The sequence below is a fragment of the Styela clava genome, chromosome 1 (assembly GCF_964204865.1).
Source record: "Styela clava chromosome 1, kaStyClav1.hap1.2, whole genome shotgun sequence".
Classification (NCBI taxonomy): Eukaryota; Metazoa; Chordata; class Ascidiacea; order Stolidobranchia; family Styelidae; genus Styela; species Styela clava.
The window spans coordinates 24,393,682-24,409,208 of record NC_135250.1 but is presented as its reverse complement, the minus strand read 5'-3'; the positions used below and the strand labels follow the sequence as shown (position 1 = coordinate 24,409,208).

Sequence of the window (15,527 nt, the reverse complement as noted above, 5' to 3'; positions counted from 1 at the left end):
TTAAATCTAACAATAATATTGAGTGCTCTGGGATTGTGGCAATGTCCTTATAAAAAGAGGAGAAACATGTACAGTCGTTAGAAAAAATTGCATTTAAAGAAAACAAGATTTATTTGAATTTCAATATGAATGAATTAACGTTAAACGAATGCTTTAAATTATTTATTACTTATCGATCTTAAGATCGGTAAGTATGTTGATAGGTATTTGTCTGTTTGTTTGTTTGTCTGTTAGATACACGCGATATCTCACGGAAGCGAGGTTGAATCTGCTCCAAATTTGGCATGTGTATTCATCATAGTTCGGAACAGAAGCCTATTGATTTTCGATGAATTATGTCGTATAATTAGCGAGTTATTAATTAATTAGTGATTGGACACACGGTGTCACTATGGAGTAAGAGCGCTGTTTTGGGGATCCCCTAATCTCTGATCGATAAGTCTTCTGTCTTCGACCGATATTCTCGTTTATTCTGTTAAAATTTCAATAAATATATTTGTTTATAACAGTATTTATTGTTTTGTATGTTGATGAGTACTACATTTGCTTTTTAACATTGTATCACATTGTTATAACCAACTGTTTTAATTAAACAGTTAAATACCATCAAATTAGATATTACATATAATAAAATAGATATGAATTTATATTTATTTAAATTATTTAGTTTAGGAGAATGTATATTCAGTGGAGGTGGAGTAGAACTGGAGTGAAGTCCTTAGAAGGCGAGTCGCGACTCAAGCTTATAGCCGGGTATTCTAAGTAGCTAATCCCACAATCAGCTTTGTAAATTTTACAATTTCAACTTTCTATTACGTGATTCGTCAACATAATAGCTTATTACTGCAGGGTGAAGAAAAAAATAAAATAACAGACTCCAGGTTATTCTATAGAGATCATAACAAAGCGTGTGCGAAGCGTTCTAGACTAATATAACTTTTGGTACAATTATACACAAACATTGTTTTTTTTCTGGCGTCACTCTGTATTTATCCAATCTATAGATAACTGAATATTTATTGATTTTGAAATCCATTCTTTGCCTATTTTATGTTTAAACGTAGATTATCAGAAGCATTGTGCCTGTAACATTATTCCTCTCATTTGTATATCTATAAAAAAAAAGGCTTTCATTTTCATATTTATAGAATATTATATTTGAAACTTGAGCGATAATCTAGAAAGAGCAGTAATTGAAACTATAAGTGTAAAGTAACAAAATGTGTGAGATGGTTGTAATTGCGTAAACAAGTTTTATTTGTATGGCTCGTAACCGCTGTGCAAATTTCTAAACCGAGAAATCCCGGACATACCTTTCCCAAGGAAAAACATTAAAAAGACTTACAAATTGTTTTCCAACAAATTGGAACACGATTGTGGATTGATCGAAGATTTTCATAGACGATTTAAAACCCTGTTGGGAACACTGATTTTTCTGATAATCGCAATTATTTCTTATGATGTTATGAGATATTTTGAAGATTAAATGTTATAAATATATAACAAACTATCAGCCCTAACTCATATTTCTAATGGTTATTAATAGTACTGGAGTGATTCGAATGAATGACTCGAGTCACGTTATTTAAACACTCGAAGTGATTCGATCAGTCTGGAATGCCTTTAACTCGACCTGTCAGTTGAGATTTTTGCGACTCTACTTGAATCGTGTGAGCAAAAAGACTTAACTTATGAATCGAAATTTTCCTAGACCCTGACTTGACTCGACACGCTGATAACCTGTGACTCGAAATGGCGTTTAATACCTTCAAACAAACACTGGTTAACACAAATAATCCTACGTTGAACAGATAAAATGAATGTAAAGTCTATTCTTTTTATTACAATATAAAACTCACTGGTATTTAATTGTTTCATAATGTTATTGTTGTTAATTTTATTGAGCACATGTACTATATATCAACGTACGAACCAAGGAATATTGTTACACACAAATTTCAACTAAAAAATGTGCGATAATTAACACTATTTATTTAATGTAAATTGATTGTTTCTTAAAATTTGACTTTTCTCTTTTATCCAGACATTGCCATATTTCCAGAGCACTCAATATTATTGTTGGATTTCAAAACAAATTTAAATATACATTGATCGGAATCGTCAGGTATTGCTTCGCAGTCGTCTGGTAGGACGGCAAGTTGCATTCTGCAAAACATAAACCAGATATTAAATGAATTATCGACAAAAAGTGTTGTAAAACCTCTATAGACTTGATGTGTACACTAGGCTTGCACGTAATTGACAAAAATCAATTCCGTAATTACGGCCAAATCGATTACGTAATGACCCCGTAATTGCAATATTTTTTTCACACATTTAAACCTATCATAACAACCAATTGAATCCACTTCTATTCCGAATGGGACATCGAAGTTTCGTTTCCATATTCCTGGCAGTACTACACGCCGGCGACAGATGTTAAAGACAAATATCAAGGAGTGAATTCAAATTAATTTTATTCTGATTTTTATCTTTTGTGTTAGCTTTGATTTTTCTTTATCACCCAATTTCATGCGATCAATTTTATCATTACCAACACTGGTATACGGATATTAATACCGTAATTATATGACATGCCTTCTCCGAAAATACAAAGTTATATCGCAAAACAATGCATTTTGTGACATTTATTTTGCACTCACGAAAATATTAATTTATTTTTCTAACTCAAGTCGACAATCCTATCGGCCAAGATTGACACAAGTTTGGTCGAGTGCCGGCGGTATTCGAGTCGACGATAAATCAAAATAAGTTGCCACTTTCGGTAAAGACAGTTAATCATATTTGGCCAAAATATAGCGAGGTATTGTGAAAAACATATTGAGCAAGGCCAAGTCTGGACAGATATATAACGATAAAACCGGTAACAGAACATCAAGATTTTGTAATAGAAAATGGTTCTCGCGCAGAATAAACACGGGAAATCCCGTCGTTTCGTTTTCTCTGCCGTCTCAATCGATTTACCGATGCCGAAAAAACTACCTAAGTAAGTTGCGTTGGTTTATTACGCAATTTCTCTTCCGTCGTCATATTGTTGTTTGATAAGCGCGACATTAATTATCACGGCATTTACAAATAGACCATGTTTGATAAGTTGATCTCTTACATTCGTTAGTCATTTCACCCGAAGAAGTTGAAACCAGGTGTGTTGGCGTCCATCGGTCTCAACACAATTCTATCCCTTATCTAAGTTTAATATGTACTTTGGCCATGCTAGATAAAGTGATGATAGGTTAGTAAATGGCAACGCGTTATGCCTTCCCCACCTGCGTAACAAGAGAGAGAAAAACGGCTCCTAATACCGGAACTCTAACTTCTACTTATTAAACTTAATTTTTTACAATTAACGGAATTGACTGCTCTGAAGAGAGCTCGTTTCAATCGCGAAAGTACTCGACCAATAATTACGACTTTACGTAATTCGTTACTTCGCTTACGTAACTCGAAATAATTCCGTAATTCCGTAAATCCGTAAATTACGTGCAAGCCTAGACTGTACACATACTTCACTAATACAATAAGTTTCATAGTCTATCAGAATTAATTGCATTAAATTAAAGCGCACGTAACTCTACCATTAAATGTTAGATTTACCCACCTGTCACAGCAAGATGTGGCAACAGTGTCAACAAATCGATAAACAACAAACAGCTGGGATGCGAGATGTTTGTTGGAGTCAGTAACTTGGGTGAAGGCGAACGGACATGATGTTGGATAGACGTTGCCAAGATTTATAAAGTAGGTTTCAACTTCATCCGGTCCAGTCTTTCCATCTTCCACGAGTAGCGAACAGTTTAAATGAGTCTGTATCAAAGTTAATGAATGACATTTTAAAAACGTTATATTTTCTCAAGAAAACAAGAGAACAATGCCAGAAGATAAGGGCACGAAAGCCAAGACGGAGTAGTATCGGTATCAAATCTTTAACGGTAGTTCTCCCTAATTCGCTGAAATGCGGCCTAATGCGCACTTTTTAAATTTGATGACGTTATCACCTAAAACTTCAGATTGAAAAAGGAATCCCATAGAGCCCACAGAATATAAAAGTTTTAGCCTTCTAATGATTACAACAATCTTTAACCTCCGAAAATTTCAAAGCAATTGTACCTGTAGTTGCTGAGAAAGGAGATTTTTTTACAACAAAATCAACATAATAAAAACAAAACAATTTATAGGAAGTGCATATGGACTTTGTGTCCAATACTAGTCAATATTTACTAATACATACTCTGTAAGTTACGGGATGGCATCGACATTCAACACATGGTCCATCGTTCCACACTTCACCAACTTCATAAAAATTTGTAAATCTACTTGTAGGAGTAGTTGATGTGTGTCTACACCAGGTATCTCCTGATATATCGTAGGTACAACTGGCGTTGATGCATCCAACAATTGCAAATGAGATCAAAGATCCGAAAATAGCTTTTATCGAGGAGTATTTCATCTTGTTTGTAAGAAACGAATTCAGCAACTCAAGCAAATAGGATTTCGATTATATAAGACAGTTCAGAAAGTTGAAAACTATTGAAGTTATTCAATTTACACAGAAAAGTTTAGTTGTGTTGTATTTGACATATTCGCAGCCTCTTATACCTTTCCCGGAACGGAAAAAAATAAATGCGATTCGGTCTGTCGTGTTATTTTCGTTCACGATAACGAAAGTAAAAACACTTATTCTTTTTATATGTTTCTGGGATAAGAACTTTTCTAATAAATGAAACGTTACTCACTTGTTTTCCATAAATTAGAAATAGTTTCTTATTTTATAGTTGCGACTACTTTTAGTTACATTCCAATTAGTTTCACGTAAGATACGAAATTAGATTTATTTGTGAGCGTCAGAACTGAAGAAATATTATGGAAAAGTTTCAATTTTTTGTCTTCGTTTCGTTTTTAGTAGTATAATAATAAAACAACTATACAGCGACAACTAGATTACTGCATATCTAAAACTTCAAGCCTTCATGTTCATAATAATGGTAGAATCTGAATTGAGTTAATATAGATATATATTACATCAGGGTGGTCCAAACTGCGGACACATTCCGTGCCGCCCGCAGAAAAATTTTAGCGTACACTACTAAACCATTGACAGATACTTGTATTAATTAGCAGAACAATTTTGAATAATTTTTAAACTATTCCAACTAGGAATAGTCCTTTTCCTGATCAGATGTCGGGATTGATGTTTGTTAAAATTACGGAATTCCATTGTTGTATCTATAAACGTCTAAAACATTCCTCTATTTTCAAGCGTTGGCCATGTGAAAGCAGTGACAAACCGCAGATCTGACTCAGCGCCGCGCGATCCAGTTATTTTTTTTATCCGGGTCCGAGGTTCTAACTTAGACGAACTGGGTTGTTTTTTGACGGTAGCACTAGGCCTGCTCACGCTATAAGTAAAACATTCATCACGCGATGAGTGTACAAAAAGGTGACCGAAGTAAACTGAGAGTAAACGTATTTCCTTACCCACAGTGTCTGGTGTGTTTTCAAGTAATATTTGTCACGAAAGAATATAATTTTAAGCGACATTACAAAAGCAAACACGAAAGATACCGAAAATACCACGATATTTCTCGGGAATTTTTTTTAAAAATAACTAAAGGCTTTATATAGTTTCCTTGAAAAACTGATTAGAACCATTAAATTCTCATTCCTAAATATATCTACAGTGAGTAAACTCGCCATGTTTTGATCACTTTTGGGTTTTCTACGACTGCGGCCCGCGAGACCTATTCAAAAGTTTTTGCGGCCCTTCAACCTCGCAACTTTGGCCCACCCTGTATTACATTGTTCTCATTCTGAATTTTTGTGAAACAAAATGACAATTAATATTATTAATATTTGTGATTGTTTATTAGTTACTACAAATTTTGATTGTTTTCACATGTTCCAATGAAACATTTTTGGCCTCGGACTGTTGTTGTTGCGCTCGGCTGATGTTGGCGCCAAAGAAATGAACCGACTTTGCTTTTGGATTTCATTGACGAGAATGTTTTTGTATGATGGAATGTGTTTTTTTAATTCAATTTCTTTTTAATTCCCAAATTAAACATTACAGTGTAAAAATAAACAGAATTACAGATTATTATAAATAACTTTTATACTAGATTTCCAGCTTTTACTTTCGGTTCAAATTAGTAGTGATCAGTATTAATTAGATTTACAAAAAGTGAAATAATTGACCCAAATGAAAGTTGTTTACGAGATTTCATCCGATTGGAATTTTCCATATCGAAAATAAAAAGCTAAATGTATTAGGATAAAAACATAAAACCGACAGAAAGAAATTACAAAATTTTGGTAAACAGATTAGTAATACAGAGATATGTTTCTATAAATAAATTAGGACTTTCTAAACTACTTCCGTCAGCTCATCGTAAAAGGTATCTATTTCAAAAAACAAAAGTGACTACTTGCACTCTCGTGATTTGTGAACAAACTGAAAACAGAGAAAATCGCTAAGACAGTGATTATGCCCAACACAGCACAATTGAAATTATTTCTGTATAAATTAGTTCTCTCCACACTGATTTCTGAACTGTGTTGAAGATTCAAAATTTGTTTTGCTCGAAATATTGAATTTGTTTCTTACAAACAAGATGAAATACTCTGTTAAAAGCTGTTTTCATAACTTTGATCTCATTTGCGATTGTTGGATGCATCAGCGCCAGTTGTACCTACGATATATCAGGAGATAAAAGGTGTAAATACACTCCAACATCTTTTTTAGGTATATTTACGAATTTCTATGAAGTTGGTGAGGTGTGGAACGTCGGACCTTGCGTTGAATGTCGATGCAACATTGCAGCTTATCACGTATGTATTTGTACTCTTTCATGGATTGCTGTTTAACAAAAATAACCTTTTAAACACATTTGTTTATTACATTTATACAGATTCATCTAAACTGTTCGCTACTGACAGCATATGGATTGCCTGGACCTGATGAAGTTGAAACCTTATTTGAAGATATTGATCGTAATAATCTTCCACCATCATGTCCACCCGGTTTCACCAAAATGAAAAAATTCCAATGAACATCTCCCATCTCAACTGTTCATAGTTTATCGAATAATTGAAACTGTTGCCACATCTTGCTGTAACAAGTAAGTGATTATCAAATTTAATTATTGGATAGGTTACACGCAGTTAGTTATGATGATGATTGTCATAAATAATCTTTTTACCGAATGTAAAATTAGTAACCTTAGTACCGCTGTAGCGCACGCAACAATAACTGTCTATGTTTATGTTTTTCAGCATGCAAACTGCCATTCTTCCAGACGAGTAAGAAGCGATGCCTGACGATTCCGATCCATGCAAACATAAATATGTTCTCAAATCTAACAATAATGTTGAGTGCCCTAGATTAATAGCAATATCTGCATAAAAGGGGGAGGAAAATTGTATAATATATATGTAGAATCACATTAAAGAAACAATTATTGATTTAGATTTGCATTTAAATAAATTTACATTAATTAAACAAATACCACTAATTGTCAAATTTTCCTGTTACAATTCCAATGAATATTTTTGGATGTTAATATGATTTTGTATAAAATGTTTTGTATTTATGTTTTTAATTTTATTTATTTTTTAAACATTGCATCACATTATTGTAACGAGTTTAATACTGTAGCAATTAATCCCCAAATGTACCCAATTCCATGTTGAAATTATGAAAACAAAGTTAATTTTCGCGGCTTGAAAGTCTGAGACGGTCAACAAGTTTGTAAATTCCCGGGACATCCCATTTATTTGCCATAATACAACTGAATACTAATGAGTTAAATGAGTCAGAGGCTCGAGCGAAAGAAAAAAATATGAGTCCCCTTCACATTATGACACGAAACTTTCCATCTCACGTTAATCAACGTTATTTCATCATATCAAACTGGGATTACTCATGTATTCGACAACATATACATCGGTATCATTACTCTTTATCAAAATTTATAGCTAAAAAAAGTTAGAGAGTTTTCGACAATTTTTAATACGACATTAATCGGGGAGGTAAATCAAATTTTACTCTTCAAAAACTTTCCCAAAATTTTTTCCGAGGCTTAATACCCTCCCAATGCCGATTTATAATAATTATTGAAAACAAATCAGATTGAGTGTATAAGGTATCTGACATGGATTAATGTTGTTTCTCATCATATTTTTCCCTTTTGGAACATATGTGTGCTAACGGTATTTATTCTTGAGATTGTCCCAGTGGGATTGAACAACAGAAATCCATATTACCAGGCGTTTGAAAATTTCTGACCGCAGTTCCAGACATGCTGGCGGATAAATATATAAGCTAGCTATTCTGGTAGAATACCATCTTGTCCCATCCCAATGCTTTTTCGGCACGACTTTTCAGGATCGGTCCTTAATTTCAGGTCCCGGCGGAATTGAAAAAGTTAAATCACGTTCAGGTGGTCGGAGAGTCACTTTGAGGCTTGAATCATTTGAATCTATGAAGCACTGTTCATAAATACTCAGAATTGGCGATGTATATATAAATATATTTGAAAAGGGACTTTTAATTTTCAAAATCTTTCATAACAACATAAGATATAATCGCGATTATTAGGAAAACCAGTGTTCCCAATAGTATTGTGAATCGTCTGTGTAAATCTTCCATCAATCCACAATCGTGTTCCCATTTATTGGCCAACAGTTTGTGGGTCATTTCGGCTTTAATGTTTTCCCTTGGGAAAGGTTTGTCCGGGATTTTCTTATTTAGAAATTTGCACAATGGTCCCCAGCCATCCTTAACGTTATAAATCAAAAGTTTGCTACTCGGACATGTTGACTCGACGTATAAGTTGTGTTGCCGATATCGGGACCTGATGAAAAAGAATGATATTGATTTCAAAAGCGTACAAGTGAAATATTCATATGTAGAATTACGTTGTGCGTCGAACTTTACGTGATAAAGTAAGAACCAATCGGGTGAGAAATTGATTGGTTTATTGCAGTGGTCTGTAAACACCGGGCCTGTCCGTGACCGTCTGTTACCGCGTCGTATACTTTTTGGGTTAGATGCTTTGATACATTTTGTAATGTTAGATGCAATATTTAGACTTTATAAGGAAAGAACTTGATTGCCTGAAAAGTGATGCGCTAAAAGTAAGGGCCTGAGAGATGCAACGATGGATTCTCAAGTACTTCCCAATATCAAATTCCTTAGGACTTCATAGGAGAAAAATTTGAAAATAATGAAATTAATATTCTTTCATTTTGGGAAATAAAAATTTCTGTTTTTTAACCGTTAGGTAGCACAAAAAGGTTCTGGTCATATATTTTCTGGACACAATGTACCTAATTTTTATTGTTATAACGAAATCAAGCCCATATTAAAATTGAAATTGTTCACCTTAATTTGAGATGAGATCGACTTGAACTGGTTAGAAATCTAATAGCAGCAACTAGGCTTGCACGTAATTTACGGATTTACGGAATTACGTAATTATTTGGAGTTACGGAAGGGAAGTTACGAATTACGTAAAGTCGTAATTATTGCATTGAAACGAGCTTTCTTCAAAGCAGTCAATTTCGTCGATTGCGAAAATGAAAGCTCAACAAGTAGAAGAAGTTAGAGTTCCGGTATTCGCAGCCGTTTTTCTCTCTCTTGTTACGTAGGTGAAGGAAGGCATGACGCGTTGCCATTTACTAACCTATTATCAATTTATCTGGCGTGGCCAATGTAAATTATTAACGTAGTTAATGGGCAAGAACTGAGTAGGGCCGTTTGACGCCAACACACTTGGTTTTAACTTCTCCCGCAACTTAACCGTAGATAAGGGATAGAATTGCGTTGAGACCGATTGACGCCAACACACCTGGTTTCAACTTCTCTCGCATCTTATCTAGCATGGCCATGGCCAATGTACATATAACCGTAGATAGGGGGAAGAATTGTGTTAAGACAGATGGACGCTAACACGCCCGGTTTCAACTTCTTCGGGTGAAATGACTAATGAACGCAGGAGATCAATCTATCAAACATGGTCTATCAAACATTTGTATCCATTTTACTTTTATTTATTATTTACTTGTTCCAGTTTTCCGTTACTTATGGTATATATGTTCCGTTTCTATTTTATTCTATTTTATAGTCACGCGTTTGAATAGTGGGAATTCCCCACCAAGTGTGGATTAGCAATGCTTAACCATTCTTTATTGTTAATATCAACACTGGATATATGAACATGGAATATCATATTATTTTTGGCTGTTTCATTTCAGACTTGGGGTATAAACAGGAAAATATCCATAACCTTTCAACACGACTATCTTGTGAAATTTAACGAAGAGCTTTCGCGACGAATTGGAACCAAATAAGCGAAAAGAGCGATTGATCACTCGCGCCAATACCTCGCCATGATAATTAATGTCGCGCTTATCAAATAGCAATATGACGACAAAAGAGAGATTGCGTAATGAACCAAAACGACGGATTCCTCGCGGACCGTTGAAAATTTAACTGCTATCATATATAAATAAATATGAGCCTGTGTGTTTATTCTGTGCGAGATCCATTTTCTATTACAAAATCTTGATGTTCTGTTAACGGTTTTATCGTTATATATCAGTCCGGACTTGGCCTTGCTCATGATGTTTTTCACAATTCCTCTCAATATTTCGGCCATATATGATTAACTGTCTTACCAAATGCGGCAACTTATTTTGATTTATCGTCGACTTGAATACCACCGGCACTCGACCAAACTTTTGTCAATCTTGGCCGATAGGATCGCCGACTTGAGTTAGCAAATAAATGTTGTGAGTGTAAAATAAATGTCGCAAAATGCATTGTTTTGCGATATAACTTTGTATTTTCGGAGAAGGCATGTCATATAAGTTCGGTATTTAAATTATACGCAAATAAATAATATTTGATCTAAATTTATCGCAAATAATGTTATAAACATTCAGTCCGCGAAATGATTGAATGTAAAATGAAGCATGGTAATAGGAATATCGTCAATAAGTCGACATCAATAATTATTATTATAAAAATGCTAACAAGGCAGTAATGTCGGATAATGCAGAAAACGCTGCAAAAACAAGTCTTCGTCGCGAGGAAATCGTTGTTGGTTAATAAATTAGAAACCCGTAATTTTTATTCAGTACTCAGGTGGTTTTAAAAAACTATCGTTTCCATAAATATCCGTATACCAGTGTCGGTAATGATAAAATAAAATTGATCGCATAAAAATGGGACGGTTAATTTGCGAAGGTGATAAAGAAAAACCAAAGCTAACACAAAAGATAAAAATCAGAATAAAATTAATTTGAATTCACTCCTTGATAGTTGTCTTTAACATCTGCCGCCGGCGTGTAGTACTGCCAAGAATAGGAAAACCCAACTTCAATGTCCCATTCGGAAAAAAAGTGGATTCAATTGGTTGTTACGATAGGTTTAAATGCGTGGAAAAATATCGCAATTACGGGGTCATTACGTAATTGATTTTGCCGTAATTACGGAATTGATTTTTGTCAATTACGTGCAAGCCTAGCAGCAACTGACCTCATAAAAGCTTCAATTGGTGTTCCTGAAAATTGTTGAATTCCAAGACAAGCATTAAGAAATAGAAAGCTTCGTTTTAGGAATCTGCGATACACTGAACCCACAATCAAATGATATATTTTCAAGAGTAAATCAATTTTTCTGAAAAAAAAAAATTTAAATGAAAATATATATGAATTGATTCAAAGGAGGCCCCTGTACATTCTACATCCTTCATCAACGTGTTCTTTCTTTTCTCTTTTCATCTCGTTCCTCTCAACTTTTTATTCGTCTTCAATGCTACAATATAGGTTCTGGTTTGCCACTGCCTACCCAAGTTATTACACCCTAGGTGAGGGGGTGAACGTGTGAACCCAAAATTTGAACCTGAGATTTCATCATCGTTAAGTCTAACGTTTTATCCACTATACCCTTGTGTCCTTTTCCATTTCTCTCTTTCTATTGTAATCAGTGGTGTAAAAATGGCGTAAAAATGGCGTAAAATGGCGCCCATGGCAAAGTCTAAAAATGCGCTCCTTTGATAGTTGTTTGCAATTTATAATGACAATTATTGAATTGAGATACCTGTACGTATTTATTTGATTAGAACTACGAGTTTCAGTTATTCCCAATTTGAAATGATTTTGTTGATTTTTATGATTAATACTTTTCGCTGTTTTGGCACGAGCACAAGCCATGACTGCCACATCCTAAATACGCCACTGGTTTCCGTATTGTGTGCGTATTGGTTTCCAACTTCATACTGGTATTTGACGCTTTCAAACCATTTGTCTTCACTGGATCGAATCGTCAAAATCACCTGTTAAAAATATAGTTCTGTAATTTTGATCTTCGGTAATGCAAAAAGCGTTACCCAAAAATGTATTAATGATTTGGTTTTTGCGAGACTATACTACTTATCCTTCTTCTATGCTTTTGTGCCGGCCGATCCGTATGCATATATTGCAAGGATGCTGTAGCAAGAGTTCAGATACCTATCCTAAGTGATTCCAGATTCTTGCTGCACACTAACACAAATATATTGAACTATGTATGTCTGAAGAAGTCTGATCTTGGTCTGATTGATAAGACAGTTAAATAACTTAGCGACATCTTGTCCGGTTACCAGTTCGTGACGAGTATTGGAATCTTGATCAGGTATTAGTTTCAGATGCATGAACCGAATCTTTATATTGTGGATGTGTGATGTGCCCTTTGGAAACATTATAGGCAGGCCATATAAACTTCGGCCTTTGTAAGAAATATATACCCATGTAGGCAAAAAGATAATGAGGATATACATAGAATAACCAAAATCCTCATTGTTACTTTAGCATCAGGAAATGCTTCCATGATTTGTTCCCACACTGCAACTGCAGGCCAGTCCATTACTGCATCAACATCTTCTAGACTTTGTTGATAATCATCTATTGTAACTGTCGTGTTAACAACCTGTTCAACAAACATGAAGGCAGTGATGGGATAAAAAATTTCGAGTACAACCGACAGTGAACCGACACGGCGGTGTGGTTCATCGTGCTAAGCGTTAGGAATACGCTCGCCACCGCACCTCTGATTACCATGCGTGGGTTCGCAGGTTCTAATCCCATGTGGGATGGTCATGTGCGAGAGGATTGCTGGACTCCTCGCCGCCGTAGGTGGGTTTACGTAACCGCTGGCCGAGGTTCGTCATATGGTTGAGCCGTCCTAACGGCTTTCCTCTCCCCCGGAATAAATATGCAAATCGTAACCTATTCTGAGTCCACTTTTGTATCGAAGCCATTAACAACAGCTTCCGTCATACTAATGTATATTTTCATGAGAGATACTTTATCCTGCCAGGCTTTACATAAAACTAAATGTTATTTTCCTTTTCCAAATGTTTCAGTTACCTTGTCCCATAATTCTTTTTCGCGGAAAAATTGCTCGTACAAGTCATGCACATTATAACCAAGTATTCTCAACGCTTTCGCAATAGACTTTGTGCCAGTTTTCTGAAGACCAGTGCATATAATCTTTATTGTGAAAAGGCACAGATAGAAATTTCATTTACAAACTACAAAACAAGGGATGAAACTTTACTCGATTGAAGAAAGAAAGCCTCACACGAACTGGTCAATCAGTGCCTCACGCTTATGCCCACAGGATATAAAAAGCAGTTTAATTTAATAACAGTAGCAATACATGCTATAAAGAATTCAAAAACGTGCTTGTCAATGAAAATCGAACGCCAAAACATAATCGGTTTATTTTTTTAGCGCGAACCGTGGCCGAGTCCGACAATAGTAGCCCGAAGCAAAAAAAATTGAATTGGAACGTATGAAAATAATCAAAATTTGTAATGACTATAAAACAATCATCAAATAATATTAATAATTAGTAGTCATTCCATAAAATTTTGTTTCAAAAAACTTAGGAGTGAGGACAATGTGATATGTATACATACAGGGTGTCTCAAAAGTAAGTATACACTTTTAATTTTTATTTGCTTTTCTGGTACTCATCATAGCGAGTTTCCTTACTGATTTATATGCTTCTTGCCAAACAGCAATTTTGCACCTCATTTCGTGGGTTAATCTCCTTGTCATTCTGTCGGTTGATGTAAAATGCAAATCATACCTAAATTTAACTACTTATCCATACTGAAGAAATGAACGCTCTATGATGAGTGACTGTTGGCTAAAGATTTACAAAATGTATTACCTTCCAAGCAGCTAGAAAACTAATGCAAAATTCACACTAGATTTATTATCTAAAAAATAAGCATTTTTTGTGGTACTTAACAAGTAACATAAAGTGAACTGCAAGTAGCTTCAAAGCATATAAAATAGTTTAATAACTGTATACCTACTTTTGGGCCACCCTGTATATTACATTATGAAGTTGATATCGTAACTTTTATTTTTATTGCGTAAGGTAGAGTGACATTCAAACTAATGATTTCTTCACGTGTCTCTACAAAAGTCATATACAGTACACAGTATATATTGGTATTGTAATTTGCATGCATTTGATACTTGTCACAGGATTGTGAAATTTTATGCAGCCTTCAATTTTATTGCTAAGCTGATAATATCGATAGTGACTGGACTGCGTGAAAGGTAATAAAGGCTTATACGCTCGGAAGCTCTGTAGTGATACGTAGAAATGTTGACAAAACCAAGTTTGTTTTAAAAATTGTGTATTCTCACCTATATCACCGATATCGCAATGAAAATAATATGTGCAGGGCTCCAGAAAACCGGGACAAAATGTATTCTTGTCATTTTACTTACATTGAAAGATGAAAGCATTCAGCACCTTGACTGTAAATTTGCAGCCAAGAGTGCTGATGCCTGTTGGTGCAAAAGTAGTCTACGTAAATGGAAATGTACCTGAGAGCGGTTATGGGTGCAATCTGTATGTGGGTGCTGAAAACTGCGGGTGCACTTGTCTATTGTTGCACATGTGCGCGAACGCAAAAGTACGCTGGTGCAAATGTACTGATTGCAAAAATAATGAAACCTCTCACTTATGAGGGTTCAGTACGTACGCAGCAACAGCGCATGGTCTACAAATCAACGATTAAAGAAATATTATCTTTTATTTTCAGAACGAATGAAATAATGCAACAACTCCTATTTCATGTAATAGCTGGTCCATTAGCTAGCTGAATTTATAAGCTTGAAACAGCGTTTATGTCGGCCTGTCTTGGAATACCGAGAATGTATGGCTCTGTAATGACAGAAACATTCCTGAGGTGAGGGTATGATTACTGGTCACGCAGTGGATATTTTGCTAAATATCTCTTGGTAAAAATGTACAACCGATTTCGAATTTAAGAGATAGAAAAGTCGGTTCACGGTAAATTCTTTCCGACCCATACTTACGTAAGAGTTTCTGCCAATTAATTTAGATGTGTTGACATTCATGAAAATTTATTTTTACGGAGGTTAGTCTCCATTTTCTACTTCACGGGTGTGCAACCTGCGGCCCGCAGCGAAAAATTGTA

The 15,527-nt window shown here is 35.0% G+C and overlaps 2 protein-coding genes across 4 annotated transcripts; both read right to left on the bottom strand.

The window, feature by feature from the left end:
* Nucleotides 1–1,738: 1,738 nt before the first annotated feature.
* LOC144427186 (uncharacterized) lies at nucleotides 1,739–4,572 on the bottom strand. Its single transcript, XM_078116004.1, has 3 exons — nucleotides 4,250–4,572; nucleotides 3,620–3,825; nucleotides 1,739–2,166 (listed from the first exon to the last, which is right to left on the bottom strand). Exons 1-3 carry the CDS (start codon nucleotides 4,466–4,468, stop codon nucleotides 2,037–2,039), a joined length of 555 nt encoding a protein of 184 aa, XP_077972130.1. The 5' UTR covers nucleotides 4,469–4,572; the 3' UTR covers nucleotides 1,739–2,036.
* A 3,259-nt stretch (nucleotides 4,573–7,831) lies between these two features.
* On the bottom strand, nucleotides 7,832–13,691 carry LOC120339519 (uncharacterized). Of its 3 annotated transcripts, none has more exons than XM_078112439.1 (4): nucleotides 13,429–13,691; nucleotides 12,122–12,356; nucleotides 11,558–11,698; nucleotides 7,832–8,870 (listed from the first exon to the last, which is right to left on the bottom strand). In XM_078112439.1, exons 2-4 carry the CDS (start codon nucleotides 12,232–12,234, stop codon nucleotides 8,564–8,566), a joined length of 561 nt encoding a protein of 186 aa, XP_077968565.1. In that variant the 5' UTR covers nucleotides 12,235–12,356; nucleotides 13,429–13,691; the 3' UTR covers nucleotides 7,832–8,563. The 3 variants fall into 3 exon arrangements, with proteins under 3 accessions (XP_077968565.1, XP_039263609.2, XP_077968574.1); XM_039407675.2 differs by lacking the exon at nucleotides 13,429–13,691 and adding an exon at nucleotides 12,866–12,990; XM_078112448.1 differs by lacking the exon at nucleotides 13,429–13,691 and adding an exon at nucleotides 12,838–12,941.
* Between the last annotated feature and the right edge of the window lie 1,836 nt (nucleotides 13,692–15,527).

Coding starts and splice junctions, on each gene's coding strand:
- LOC144427186 (XM_078116004.1), bottom strand. CDS start 4,468: ATGAAATACTCCTCGATAAAAGCTATTTTCGGATCTTTGATCTCATTT. Junction 3,826..4,249: donor GCCATCCCGTAACTTACAGA/GTATGTATTAGT, acceptor ACTTTGATACAG/ACTCATTTAAACTGTTCGCT. Junction 2,167..3,619: donor GCCACATCTTGCTGTGACAG/GTGGGTAAATCT, acceptor TATGTTTTGCAG/AATGCAACTTGCCGTCCTAC.
- LOC120339519 (XM_078112439.1), bottom strand. CDS start 12,234: ATGGCTTGTGCTCGTGCCAAAACAGCGAAAAGTATTAATCATAAAAAT. Junction 11,699..12,121: donor AATCAAATAAATACGTACAG/GTATCTCAATTC, acceptor TTTTTTTTTCAG/AAAAATTGATTTACTCTTGA. Junction 8,871..11,557: donor CCAATTGAAGCTTTTATGAG/GTCAGTTGCTGC, acceptor CTTTTTCATCAG/GTCCCGATATCGGCAACACA.